At 40.2% G+C, this 14343-nt stretch overlaps 1 protein-coding gene across 1 annotated transcript in view; it reads right to left on the bottom strand.

Annotated features, from left to right (window-relative positions):
* The window catches only part of PLA2G4A (phospholipase A2 group IVA), a 62789-nt gene that overhangs the window by 26690 nt on the left and 21756 nt on the right, over positions 1-14343 (bottom strand). Inside the window, exons 4-7 of the mRNA XM_026062842.1 lie at positions 10521-10634; positions 7025-7062; positions 6550-6691; positions 1613-1749 (exon numbers count right to left, since the gene is read on the bottom strand). Of these exons, the coding sequence (XP_025918627.1) occupies positions 1613-1749; positions 6550-6691; positions 7025-7062; positions 10521-10634 (431 nt within the window). The remainder of the gene's footprint in view (positions 1-1612; positions 1750-6549; positions 6692-7024; positions 7063-10520; positions 10635-14343) is intronic.

The following is a 14343-nucleotide window of genomic DNA, read 5'->3' as shown; positions in this document are numbered from 1 at the left end:
AGCAACCAGGTCCCAGCCCTTCCCCAATCTTTGCCTCCTTCTCTCAAGGCTAAACAAATCCAGTCCCTCAGCCTCCACGTGCTCCTCATCACCTCTCATCACCTTGGTCGTCCTCTGATGGAATTCATCCAGTTTGTCAATACCTTTCTTGTGCTAGGTGGCCCTAAACTGGATTCATTAYTCCAGACACAGCTTCAATATTCAAACTGGTTATGATACAGAAAGTACTGGTTATGATAAAATGATATTTTGTGACAGTTAGGATACTTCCTRGAAAAGTTCAACATTTTCTTAAGCTGTAACATTCTCTACTGCAACCTGGTTCACTGACATTAAAACTAAGGTTTAAAGATAGACAAAAAAAAGTACTGCAATTAATGAAAAATGCAGTGTTAAGGAGGCCAAACATTTAAGAAATTTGGTTTGAATGTGCCAGATGCCTTTGGCTGATGAAAATTACAGAGCATTTAAAAATGTTAGATCATTTCATTTAAGAAATATCAAAACAAATAGTTTCAACATTTGTAATATGTACCTTTTGGGGCAATTTTTATAAAAGCCAAGGAGAGAAAAGGCTAGGTTCATAACACCGGGCAGGGAGAAGAGAAACCCTTATTCACARAAGTGTTTAAGGCAGACATAATATTGGGGTTTAAATCACTCTGCTGCCTACAAAGCCTTGAGCCCATAATAGCCAGAGAGTGCCGTTCACACGGTGACGTCACTCTTACTTTCTCCTAGTGCTGTTCCTCTTTATGGCATAAAGCATTCWCTGAGTCAGGCAGAAAGGCATCCTCAAGTTGAGACATCATGAAARACATTTTCTCCCCATCTGCTTGACAAACTGTTTTGATAAACAATGTACATTTCTAAATGAAACAGTGATGATAGGAATGATACAAGGCAATCCGTGCCCAGATGCCATGCACCGTGGCTCAGAATTCTTCCTTACAAGCCGAAATGCATCTGTTCAACTTTCCTAAAGCTGAAAAAGGATCAGAGAGCACATCCTGGGTAAATCCACTAAGCAAGGGACTACTGAGTCTAAAATGGAGCAGAAGATCTTTCCATGATTTTGAAAACCTTTGAGAAGTGTCCCAAAAGGATATATTCCATTTTGGGTTGAATGAATCATCTTCTTCAAATTGTAAAGATTTTTTTCCCCATTTCATTTGGAAGAAAACAACACAAAACAAAAATATTTCTAGTATAACAACAACTTGAATTCTTAATTTTTTTGGTTCAGTCACCAACATAAAAGAAATCAGGTTACAAAGGACAATGCTGGCCATTGATACTGGGAAGAGGCTGCATACGTGTAGCACCTCTTTTCATCCATTCCTGCTATCAAAGCTCCTAGGGAGACCAACTGGAGTCTGAGCTGTCCTCACCCTTCCAGGCATTCTGAAACTCCACCACCAGAAGATTTACTCCGCTGACCTACCATGCTGCCAGACAGCTGGCTCAGGAAGTCTCTTCCCTCCTGGCAGTGTATAAGATTTGCTCTGAATCACAACCTTAGGAATAAGTCATCAACTACCAWGAAAATTTCTGCTTGAATTTTCTGAACAAAAAGTGAAGAAAAGCAAAARCAAAAAAAAAAACACCTTACCATGTAGATCCTGAGAGGCCAGCAATGTAAGTCGCACAGTCTAAAATTCCTGATTCGTAGAGTGCTTTCATGACTCCGGCAAACCCTACCATGGCACGAAATCCACCGCCTGAACCCARTATCGCTATCACCGGTACCTGCATAGATAAGAAGAACAGCAAACCATCATATCAACTTTGATATAGATTTAAAGAAGTAAATAGAGTTTATCCACCAGCTGCTGCCCAAATACACTGGTCTTGTGCAACTAATAAAGTCACTCTCCAATGGTYGTCACGGCAGAGATGACATCTACACTTTTTCTAATCTGGGTGTAAAAAGTTCTAACAAGTCAAAAAGAAGGTATTGTTGATACTTGCAGTTTTCTTTTAGCAGCACATGTAGTAGAGAATAGCAAATAACTTTAAAACAGCACTTCAAAATATGACTTTTAAATTCTCCGAGTAGAAAGGCACAGCACCACAAAGCCATGCCATGAGGTTAACTACCCCTTAGGTTCCCTGGACCCAGGAATGATGTAGAATAACTGTATGTCATTTACTCAGTCCCTCCCGCTTGACAAAGAGAGCTGGGTGGCAGAAGTACTTTTGGACTGCAGCATGGGAGGAAGGTAGCATATGGTGGGACTGCTGATCACAAGCAAATGCAGCCAGGAACGAACAGATGGCATGAGAGGTTCTGCCCAGGAGAAAATCTCCCAGTGGGGCAGAGCAGACTTCCTTCCAGCTTCCTATTTGTCTGACACCTATGGACCATCAGCAACCAGGAGGTGCAAACAAAACGGAGGTAACTAACAAAACATGCAGGGATATAAGGAGGACAAATGTGCCTATCACCCATGCAGACAAGAAGGAAGATATGACTGAGGCAATACAAGGGCAGGAAGAAAGTATGAACTCCCAAGAGAGAGRGAGCTGCAAGCTTGCAACTTCTGGCATCAAGAGAGACTCCCCTTCCATGAGCAGCTCTGTGCCTAGAAAAGAGGTTTAGGACCCTGGTGACAGAGGAGGATGAACAAATAAATGCTGTCAGGGAAGATTTTAGACCAGACACCACAAGTTACTGGATGAGAATCAGAGCTACAAAGAGGAAGTGACAAGTGACGGTAGTTGGTGACTCGCTCTTCTACAGGACACATGTCAATCTGCCAGCCAGACTGACTGTTTAGGGAGGTTTGCTGCTTGCCCAGACTGCAGGTCCCTGATGCCTTGGAGAGACTGCTGAGTCTCATCTGGCCTTCCAACTACTACCCCTCACTGCTCGTCCCAGTGGGCACTAATGATACAGTCAGAAGAGACCCTGAGCAGGTGAGAGGTGCCTTGCCCATTCTTGGAGCAAGAGTGAGAGGGGACAGGGCCCAATGCTGTAGCCGGTGGACTTGATCCTTCCAGTGGAAGAGGAAAGGCTCAGGTGGTATCACCAGGAAGACTTTGTCTTCTCGAACATGAAGCCTTGTTTGCTGAAGATGGTCCATTGGGAAGAAATGGAAACCACTTGACCAACAGAATGACAAACACCTTCATTAACAGACTTGATAATTTAATGAGAAAGACTTTAGACTAGCTTCACTGGGGAACAGGGACCTAAGTGAGCAAATGATGCAAATGTAGGAGGTGTGCATGGGAGAAAGCTAGCAGGGAGACTTGCTTATTCCTGCTCAGAAGAGAGGGTATTCAGAGGCTTACCTCAAATGCCTGTACATTAATGCACAGAGATTGGACGTCAGAGAAGAAAAACACGTGCAGTCACAGGTCTATGGCATGATCAGAATGACAAAGACTTGGTGGGAGAGCATGCATGACAGAACACTGCAATGGAGGGTAACGGCTGCTGAGGAAGACTATGCAGGAAGGAAGGGGTGCAGGGCTGAGCTCTATGAAAGGCAGCTCCTTGACTGCCCAGAACTTCAGGATGAAACCAGAGGCATGTCTTTTGGGAGTTTCTGGGTCAAGAACAGACAGAAATCAACACTAGAGATGTTGTGGCAGTCTGTTACAGACCACCTGACAAACAGGATGAAGTGGCTGAAGCTTTCTATAAATAACCAGCGGAAGTCTCCTGATCTGGCTCCAGTCCTCATTGGGAATTTTAACCGCCTGCTTAGACRCAGCAGCACTGTGCATGCCATCTGGGAAGTTTGTAGATTGTCTGGGGACAATTTCCTAATGCAAATGCTAGCAGGACCGATGAGTGGTAATGCTGTACCTCATCTGCTACTGCCAAACAGTAAAAAACTGGGCTGCAGTACTCATGAAGTGATTGAGTTCTGGATCAGAAGATGGCTGGGATGATGAGCATCAGAACTAGGACTCTGGGACTTGCTAAGAAGAATCTTCCTGATTTCTTTGTTGGCAATAAATGTTTTAAGCAAAGTGAGTTCTGAAAAAAGACCATCTCAAACATATTTTCCAGCRACCTGGCAAAAAAGCTAAAACATATTAAATCTTGTTATGGGAATGGGTGGTGCAGATGTTTTTGTCCAACTGCCCTGGAAACAGAGTGTACAAAACCTGGACAGAAATACATGTGGTCTAAAAATATTTGCCATGGTGTACACAGATGTGTATTAACAAATCATTCTGCAAATCCAGCCTCAGAGAACTATGTRTCTTCTTTAATTGATTATGTTAGTTTTAGAAAATTTAGACCAACAAAACAATAAAAATGAACTAAGCAATAACACAGGTACCAGAAGTCTCGTCCTCCGTTTTTTCAGAATGTGTTTCAAAATTAAGTATGGAGATTTGTAAGTACACAGTTATCTCCTCATCTGGGGATGTATAATTATTTCACAGGTATTTAAGTCTCACAGCATCCCTGCAAGGCACATGTGTTGCTATTCACAGATGGAGAAACTTAGGTGAACTCTGAGTAAGTGACTTGTTTAAGATCAAAAAATGACTCATAGGCAGCTAAGAATAYTCATCGTGTCTCCTGACTTCTGCTGCCATGTTAAGACTACAGACATYCCATAAATCCTCCTGCTATCTCTAATCTGCAGCAATAAAAGTAAAAATGATGGGTTATAAGGACAAAACTGTATTTTAATCTGAACAAAAAAGTTTTTTYCATTGCTAGAAGCAGCTAAAAATTCTGACAAGTCAGCTCAGAACTACAAATTTGGCATGTGAAAACGGGGAGGATCACATTACCTCAGTCCTTCCCAGGGTTGGTAAAACCTGCATTCAGACATTACTGGCTGGTCTTGGAAGATGCACCTTAACTGATGAACTTTCAGCATGTGAGGCTGTGAGGGATACTGAGGGAAGACGATGATATAAAGAATATGAAAGCTTATCTAGCTTCTGCAATAATGAGATTTTATTCATGCAGTCCTACCACCTGCAYAGAACTGATACTTCAGGTGCTGAGTATCACTCCACTCCTAAYGGGAGCTTGACAAAATATCTTTGTATTCTTTCTGAGAAAGATGTTAGTCTCTGGTAGACCAATGTCACATCCACAAATACCTATTCTGATAAAATGTGCATGTGTCAACAATAAAATAACTGCACTGAAAATKTAGAAAAAAAAACCCTCGCAAATATTCCTTCACAACGTCTGTGATTAATACCACTGCAGATAAAATACACATCATACTTCTCAAATTCTTTCATCTTCCTCAGAAAGCYCATGCTAGCACATTTTACTAGCTAAAAGAAAGCTCAGAACTAAACATCAAAAACACAGTGAGTGCCTGCTCAAAAATTCATTCAAATTTAGAAAGGAATTCCTCTGTGTTGGTTCCTGTTTTTGCAAAAGACTGTTACAGTCTCCTTTTACTAAAATGCAGAGAAGGAATTGATATTTTTATCCCAGACAAATTAATTAATTCAGTTCATTGCTTGACTCCCCTAGACAGCCATGCTATCAGAGCTCAGGGAGCAGAACRGGACAGGAAACAAGCAGGGAGGAAAGGAGAGGATGGACAAGCCACTAAAAACAAATTTGTGGATTTGTACCAACTGTATCCTTAATTAACTCAAAATAAAGCAGTGCTGTATGAAATCACTGAAAGGATCAGTAGGATTCAGTACACTTCCTCGTTCTGATACGACCCAAASCACCATCAGTCCATCTAGCTCTGCTGGGTTGAGTACCAAGGACACCAGGGTCCCAGTGAGTCAGTGGAACCTGTGGCATCTCATGCTCTCTAAGAATTAAGCTTCAAAATCTTAATCCTATAAAATGGCCTAAGGGAAAAGAAGGAGAGAAGGAAAGAAAATCATTTCTAAGCTAACTCTAACATTAAAACTACTCATTTGTTGCCTTGTCCATTAGACAGAGAAGGCCACACAGCCAAAACCACCTTAAGAGCACAAGTTAGCTATCAAGCATGCAAGGGCAGATTCTAGAGTTATGTGCCTGCCTAGAGCCACTGCACACTTTTTTGCAGCATRTATTTCACACTCCTTTCATGCATTTTTCAAATGAGGATCTCAGGTCAGGACCAACACCTTAACAAAGCATGGAATTCAATATCAGAGCAAAACAAAAAACATGGATTTATCTCCTTCTGCCCTCACTTTTACCCTTGGTATAGCCTGCTAAGAATTAAAAGAATAACGAGTCAGGACAATGTTACACATGCTTAAAGTGTCAGTGCAAATRAAAAGCTGTGATATTTATTCTTTAGCGGTATTTATGCTGTCTTGTCCTTTTGGCCATATGGAACACATCTTACCTAAGTGCAGCTTCATTCTGGCACAGGATTTTGTCTCCTTACCTTACAGATTTAGGGCACAAGGAAAATTCTCCATCCTAAATACAGTAGGTRCACAGAGGAAAAAGAAATTGTTTTGCTTTTGTCATCTGTCTTTGCATTGAACCCTTCCACCTCATCTTTCACTCATTCTTTTGAGAGACAAATGCAGGATTCCAAAAGTGATACTAATCTTGATGTGCAATTACTATTAATCAGAGCTCTCCAAACTTACATCTCGGGAAGTGGTCAGGTTCTTGCTGTTTTCTTCTCCTAGAAATGATTTTATACTGTGCATGATATTATCTTTCCGCTGTTGCCGAAATTTCTTCTCCTCATCACACAGAGCCATACTGAATCGAAGATCAGTTGAAGAGCTGTTTTGCAAAACAGACAGGCTTTAACAAACAGCATAACTCAAAACAGAACTAAACCCCCCCCCCCCAAAAATAGAGATATGAATGGAAGTAAATTCCTTACTACCTTACATGAGAAGAAATAAAATCTCTATTAAATTATGATTATGCCTGTGATACAATTGCATCAAGTGATTCTAAGGAGTGATGGAAGTGAGGAATAATGGCACACTGTGTCTTTAACACATGAATTTTATATAGTAAACCCACCACTAGTGGTGTATATATATATAGTATATAGAATATAACAAAAATTACCCTTGTTGCCAGTACATTTTTATATGAGATACTTACCAGACTTCAAGAGACAGTTCCAAAGTCATTTCTGTGACCTAAACAAGAAATATTTAAACCTGGTTACATCATTTGTAGAGAGAAAAAAAAACAAMCAACCATATACACCTGGAATATAAACTAACTACTGCTGCAAAATTTTTTTTTAAAAAGAGGAAACAATTTCTGAAATATGCAAATGAGTTTCTTTTCTAAGTAACCTTTCTTGAAATGCACAGAAAGTGCTTCCAAAATACATCACCAGCACTGAATACCGTCGAAAGGTGCTAGGTGATGCTAGGTCCTGACTTTCATTAGGCAGATCCCATTATGTTGCCTTTATTTTGCTGACCATCACTTTTTGACAGTGCTATTCGTCTCTCGGCTGAAGTGATCTAACTGGCTTCACACACTATAATCCTTGTTTCTAGTACCAGCCACGGTCCATCCAGCATTTGCTTCACATAAATGTTACTGGATAAACTTCATATTCAACTTGCATCTGAAACAAAAACCTGTAAGTGAACAACTGCTGTATGTTCTACCTGAGCCACCAAATGCCTTTCCATAGTCAAATATGCCTAAATGATCAGTCAGAAAGAGTGACTGCTTACAAATTTCTGCAAGATGTGAGTAAATTAATAAATGTAACTATGTAATGCTTTCACTTTCATTAAGCATCACCTGTGTAATAAGCTAAAACAATCAAAATAAAGTATKATTTCTCCTGCCTCGTCAGAAACATCAGTCTAGTAAAACACTACTGCACTGTCAACGCTAAAAGGACCAACGCAGCTATTCCTAGTCGAAAGTGTTCTAACTGTTGGGAACAAGCGCGAGAGGTTGATGATACCTAGATGAATAACTGCATTTGCAGGAGGTATTTTCACACGGAAGGGRACGGGGATATCAGAACACTCTGACATGCCACATAAGACCACTTGACTCATAAGCTATGGGCTGGTCTCCTCGGCCTCCTTTACAGGATAGCTAAAGGCTTTTTCGCAGGCAAAAAGTTAAAATTTATTAAAGGACTGATCATATTTGTTAGGCAGAGCCCAAGAGTATGAAACTGCTGGAACKACGACAGAATGGACAGGTGTTCTTATCTCCACAAGCTCCCTCAACACCCAGTGGCCACCACCCTTGTAGGTAATGGACTCATATCTAGTGTCTTGTCTCACTTTGCCCCTTGCAATAAATGTATTATTCTCCTCATGGGTGGTGCGTGATCACTAGGAACAGAGCTAGAGCTGGACCATCACCTCCAGTGGAACATTTGCTTGGCCCTCACACACGCTAGCTAAGGAGATGGAAGTGTAAAGCTCCCTTTGGCCTCCCACATCCCACACACTGCCGACGGGCCAGGCAGAATCGGGCACTGAATTGCTTCACTCTGCAATGGGAATTGTAAATGAGGTGGTTTATGAAGAAGGCGGTGGGAGAAAGAAAAGACAAAGAAATAACAAAGGAAGAACATGAACAAACAGAGTGAAGAGTCATTCGTGGTAATACTTCAAAGACAGAGTAGTAATTACTTTATTCCAGCACCTGATATTACTAATTTAGAAAGCACTTCCGAAAATGTGCAGTGATACAGTAGTTGAATAAAATGTATGCACACAGTATTAAATAAATCCTTTAAGTGAAATGTCCCAATAGGAAAACAGCATGTCATTTTCTATACTTTATACAGACTGCAATGGAAATCTTCGGAATACAAGTTGTGTATACAAATTGTCTACATCGGGCTCAGCCTGACTTGACGTTCCCTTACCTTTCACTTATAAATTTCARAGTGTATTTGTTTTCTTTCCCTAAGATTTTTCCCTATGTACTCTACCAATCTTTGCCGAGTGCTGATGAGAAGTTAAAATATACYCGTAAGGTGGCAAGGCCTTACATTATCGACACAAACTTTGCAAACTCTGTTTTCTTCATTATTTATTGCCGAAAGATCATCGGCTCTTTCTCGCTGCCTCACCTCATGCCTGGCAGAAGCAGACATCAGCAGCCGGCCTACACTCAGGAAGCCCAAGAGTTACTGAAGCACTCTATAAAGTACATACGCAACAACTTCAAAAAAGGCAGTAACTTACAGAAAAAGACAACGTATTAAATGTATTAAAATTACAACTGCCCTAAGGCTACGCCTACTGAAATGCCAAACTTTGCATACAAAACTCTCTGATTTCCAATAAATCGGCCTTAACCAGTTATTTGCTGTAACCAAACATGCTTTTATAGATACATCACATTGAAAGCAAAAGAGGAGGTGTCATCRCATAAGACCTCTGATCATATATTAAATCATAGACCAAACCGGAAAGAGAAAGATGACCAGAAGTGATGGTTATAATTATAACTAATGAATTATGTTCAGAATGGCCTCTGATATGTTGCTATAATGAATGACAATATTTTAACATATTTGAAAAAAGTTCAATTACACACAGATTTACCAGCAATTTCCAGGAGTTATGCACAGGCAAACACTCCCTGCCAAATTGACTCCATTTGTTTTGTACACAGGCTTAAAGAGAATAATCTAATCGGGACTTGCCTTCATTTTAGAGCAGTCACACTAATGCATTATACAWTACATGTTAACTAGGGCTGTGTTATGACAAGCCATTTATTGAAAGCGTTATGCATAACAGTAAAAGCATTCCTGTTAGCTTTCCGGGAGCCACAGATGGCAGCAGTAGATGTACCATATTGAACAGCACCATCTGCAYAACCTCTCACGCTAGCAAAGATCGTTAAAATGAATTGAACCAAGTGGTGCAGAAACTCMTTTAGAGCGCAACAGTTTAAAATTGGAGCTTCAAAGAGGATTCTCTCAGAGAGATGCTAAAGCATTCAGCAGCCCTGCTTTTCTTTATTCTCTTCTTCTCAGTAGGATTTTCAGAAGATAAATATAGTTCCATTAGGTCAGCACCGTGTGTCTAACCGTGGCCAGGAGTGAACGCTTAGAAAACGAACTTCAGAGCAGGGCGTGCAGAGAACAATCCTCGCTTGGGCTATCCCTCCCAAGCCCCCCCAAATTCAGCGATTTCCTGATTGAAAGGCTGCCACCATTACCCCCTTCATGGTGTATTCTAATCCATTTCTGAAATTAAAACTTAAGTTATACATCGAAAAAAAACATCCATACATAGTACTGGGCAAGACTGGTGGGATGAGAAATGGTCTTGGACTTCCTTTTATCTGGGACCGTCTATCAACAGCAGGTCAAACCTTTTTCTAATCCTTCAACAGAGCGACTAAGGGAAAACTCTGAGTTACCTCAGGCTCGGTGAGATTCCTTACGCTTTATAAGCAGCCACTTCTACGTGATTTGTGAAGAAGCTTTTATTTAACCGGAATATGGCAGAGCTAGAATTCAGACACCTGATAAAGGACTGAAACATGGTATGTCCTGATCTACCCAACAGTTCAGGCGCTGTTTTAAGAACTTTCCGTCCTGTTCAATGCTGCAGCCAAAAAGGTGAAGCTACACAATATTGCAACTCACACTGTTGAAAGTTAACTGGACCTCCTTCTTCTCTCCCAGCTTCAGGGAGGATATAGGAAATGTGGATGTACCAAGAGTCTCATCCATAACATAGTTGGCATCCATCAAAGTGACCTAGAAAAGATACACAGGCATTCAATTCTACTTTGACAACTACGTTTTTAATTCCATACAGCCTATGCCTGAAATAAAAAAAAAAAAAAAAGGATGTAGAAAAGAATATGACTAACCCAACCCAGTCAACACCCAACACCAGCCAGGAGTGATATTTTTTAAAAATAGGAAAAGCTCACGTATAGTGTATGTGGCATTTCCAAGGCATTCCATTGCACAAGTACGAAAGTACCGCTTACAAAGTATTTTTCATCTGGGCACCTTGCCGTCATAAAATCTCACCACCTTTCTAAGCAGATACAATTTTTTTTTCAAATTTCCAGTTAATAAAATTTATCCATGGAGAAACTAATAAAAGTTTTAAATGTGATGTTCACTTTTCAGTAAAGATGGAAACAGAATCTGTATGCCCTAGCCTTATATCTACAAACCAAGAATGTCATGGTAATGATTTGGCAAAATGTACAGCATTCCAAATTACACAAAGCTTTTCTCTGTATTCAACCAGATCAAGTCTCTTCTCATATCCTCCATGTCAGAGCATATACCTTTTCAAAATCCAAACACTTATGTGGATATTAAAGAGCACCATTCAGTGCTTTTGCTCTAATCCATGTGGGTCTACATCTAGCAGTCTTTTTTGTCAGTACTAGCTTTCCAAGTTCTCAAGTAAGATGTTCAAAAAGAATTTCAAATTACCATTTACATGGTTTCTATTAAGTGAGCTCTTCAAACTGATTTGGCTTATGATTTTTTTTTCCACTTTGTTGAGCTGTATCTTCTAAAGTATCACTTGTTTGCGGCTTGGACCATATCTTTTGCATAAAACAAATGGAATAAAGACACAATCACTTGAATGACTAGTTGCTGTGYCTGGGTTCAATCTCTCCTCATTTATAAAGAATCCTCCTCATCCTGTGCCACAAGCAATCCTTTGAAAGATGAACTGTATGTTAGGCTAGAACTCATTATTTAATTGTTTTCTTACAGAACTTTATGCTAATTGCTGTAATCTTTGAGGGCTCTCTTATAAAATCAATGCCAGAGCAAAAAGTTCTTCAGGGGATTTCTTCAAAGTGAAGGCTGTGCTTGGGATCAAGTTAAAGATTTTGATTAAAACAACAACAACAAAAAGGAAACATTTCCAAACTCTACTTACAATGATTGCTGTTATGTTCTGTTACAGGAAATGGAGACTTACATAAATTCAGCAATATGCCGTAGCCATACTATGCTGGAAATCAATGGAGGGCCAGCTCATAAAATACTATGCTTTCTAATGACTGTACAAAACCACGCTAAAAAATGAGAAACACCTCATAAAATGCTAGCTGATGTACAGGAGATGTTTTAGCAACTGGGTGATTCTCACCATAGTGGGAAATGAGTTAGGCACATTATTACCATGGAAGGAAGTGAATGACTCGGGCCACACCATGGTCAAAAATATCTGAGATCTTATAATGGTAAGGAACGAATGGCTTGCCACTGTCCCAACTTCTTCCCATGAGAATGCATAAAGATACGGAGTACAAGAGGCAGTATCTGATTCTAAAGAAGGCAGAAGATAAGCCATTAGCCATTGCATTCACGATTTAGTAATTTATCCTTTTAAAATTCTTGAGCCAAATTTTACACTCAGCAAATTAACACGTTACCAGGGAAGCTGCCTAAGTGTAACTACAAGCAGAATCTGACCCAATCTTTATAAAATGTCAGTGTAACCAAGTGACTATATTTTAACTCTTACTAGCTATTTGCTAGTTTTCCATTCCTCTCACCTTTTGAGGACCATGGGAGCTACTACAGACCACACCAAACTTTTAGCCAGCAGCAGCTCCTACAGAACTTCCAACATCCACAACAGCTGTAACAGCATCAGAATGACAACCAGCAGGAACCAAGGCAGAGACAACTGACACACAGAGTCTCTGTAATTACTGTGCAGGCTCCCTGAAATCTGTCAGGTTCTTTATTCAACGGATTCTCCTTGATCCTGATTCTGAAAGAAGCATTGTTTTCTTATCTCCCAAAATCCAGTGTCCTGGAGGGCACAAAGCCTATTAGGAAACYTTTTGTGATCCCATTTCAGAGCTCGTAACTTATTTCACCTCATAAATGTGTTTTAAAATGTAATGAGAAAAAAGCCTAAAGAAATTCCAAGACAAAATCTTAATCAAGATGGAGATGAGGATTTGATTACACCTCACTAATTTATCGGTTAAAACCAAGAGAAAGACGCTGAACTTTAAAAAAGATCCAAGTGTAACTCACATGCAGAGTTACATTTTCCATTTTCCCCTTTGTCATACCATTTTCACTTGTTTGCTCCTTCAGCATGTAACTGGTAGGATAAATTATATTACAGATTTTTGCTGAGTCCTTTTTGCTGAGGCAGTTTTAACCCCTGCATGTATGATGCAAGCACAAAAACAAGAAGTACTATCCCAAACTTTGTATTTGATTCGCAAATGATGAAACTAAAAAGCGCAAGAGCTCCTACAAGGAGGCACAAGAAGCGCTCTGCCCCAGGATTTACGTTAGAATCTACAGAGGTTAAAAAAACAATTAAGACACTCATTTGATTACAAACGCAGACAGTTATTTTAGCTGAAATTATAGTAGAAGTTTAAACTAAACTTGAAAGTTTTATTACTGATTGTGACACCTGAAGCTATTAAAAACTGTTTACGCATCATATTGTGTTCTACTATTTGCTCATCTGCAGTCAAAGGCTCCAAAAAGGATTACATAGTTTCATCAGGTAGAAATATAACAATTTTTATTTCCCATATTGCAACAGAGGCAGGTTGATGAACCCAAGTTCTTTTTTTCTTCTTCCTCTCCATTTCCACAAATGCTTCTCATAAAGAAAACAGAATTACTTCATTCCTCTAATTCCTGATATCTACTCGCTTGACTTGTTATTAGAAAAAATAATTGAAGTTAGAGATTCCAAACTTTTCTCAGGCTTCATGGTGTCAGTTTGCATATCCATGACCAAAACATTTGGTGAGAGTCAACTCAGGTGACTGGTGCACCTGACCAGCTGGAGGAAGTTATTTCAGCTAATCTCCTTTCTGCAAAGCTGTAATGAAGTTGTCAGGACCTCCCCAGTATTGTTGCCTCCTGTAGAGGACACATACCATGGGCTCTTCGTGTTCCAGTGAGCTGATCGTGTGATTCTGTCTCCCTGAACGGTAGAACATGCCTGCCTCTCCAGGGACACAGGGAACATTGTAGGAAGCACCAGCCAATTTTAGACCTTGAACAGTTTAGCTCCAAGAAATTATGGTTACTAGCTCAAATAAAGGCTTCATAAGCTTTAGTCTCTGTGCCAGTTGGTCTATTAATTTAGGTTGAACACGTCTAAACCAGAGTAAGAGGACTCTGTTTTAGGGCCATCCTCTAAGAACCACCAAGCTAACAAAGCACCATAGATAACCTTAAATGCCTACCATGTCCACATACAAAATAGTTATGCTCACCTTTTGTACACAGTCCGGAAAGGCTTAATGCACTCAGATTAGATGGCGGCTTAGTCAACAAGCCTGCACATGGAGTAAAGGTTCCCAAAACATCACTAGGTGGGCAACTCAGACCTTGGCTTCAGGCAGAGAGGAGAAAGAGCCATGCTTCTGGTTTCTGTCTCCTCAGGGAGGAGCAGGGAATGGGCAGAGACTTGACTTTACCCCCAGCTATTCACTGT

Source organism: Apteryx rowi, unplaced genomic scaffold, assembly GCF_003343035.1.
Source record: "Apteryx rowi isolate R43461 unplaced genomic scaffold, aptRow1 scaffold_100, whole genome shotgun sequence".
Lineage (NCBI taxonomy): Eukaryota > Metazoa > Chordata > Aves > Apterygiformes > Apterygidae > Apteryx > Apteryx rowi.
The sequence above is the reverse complement of the archived record's forward strand: the minus strand, read 5'-3'. Positions and strand labels throughout refer to the sequence as shown.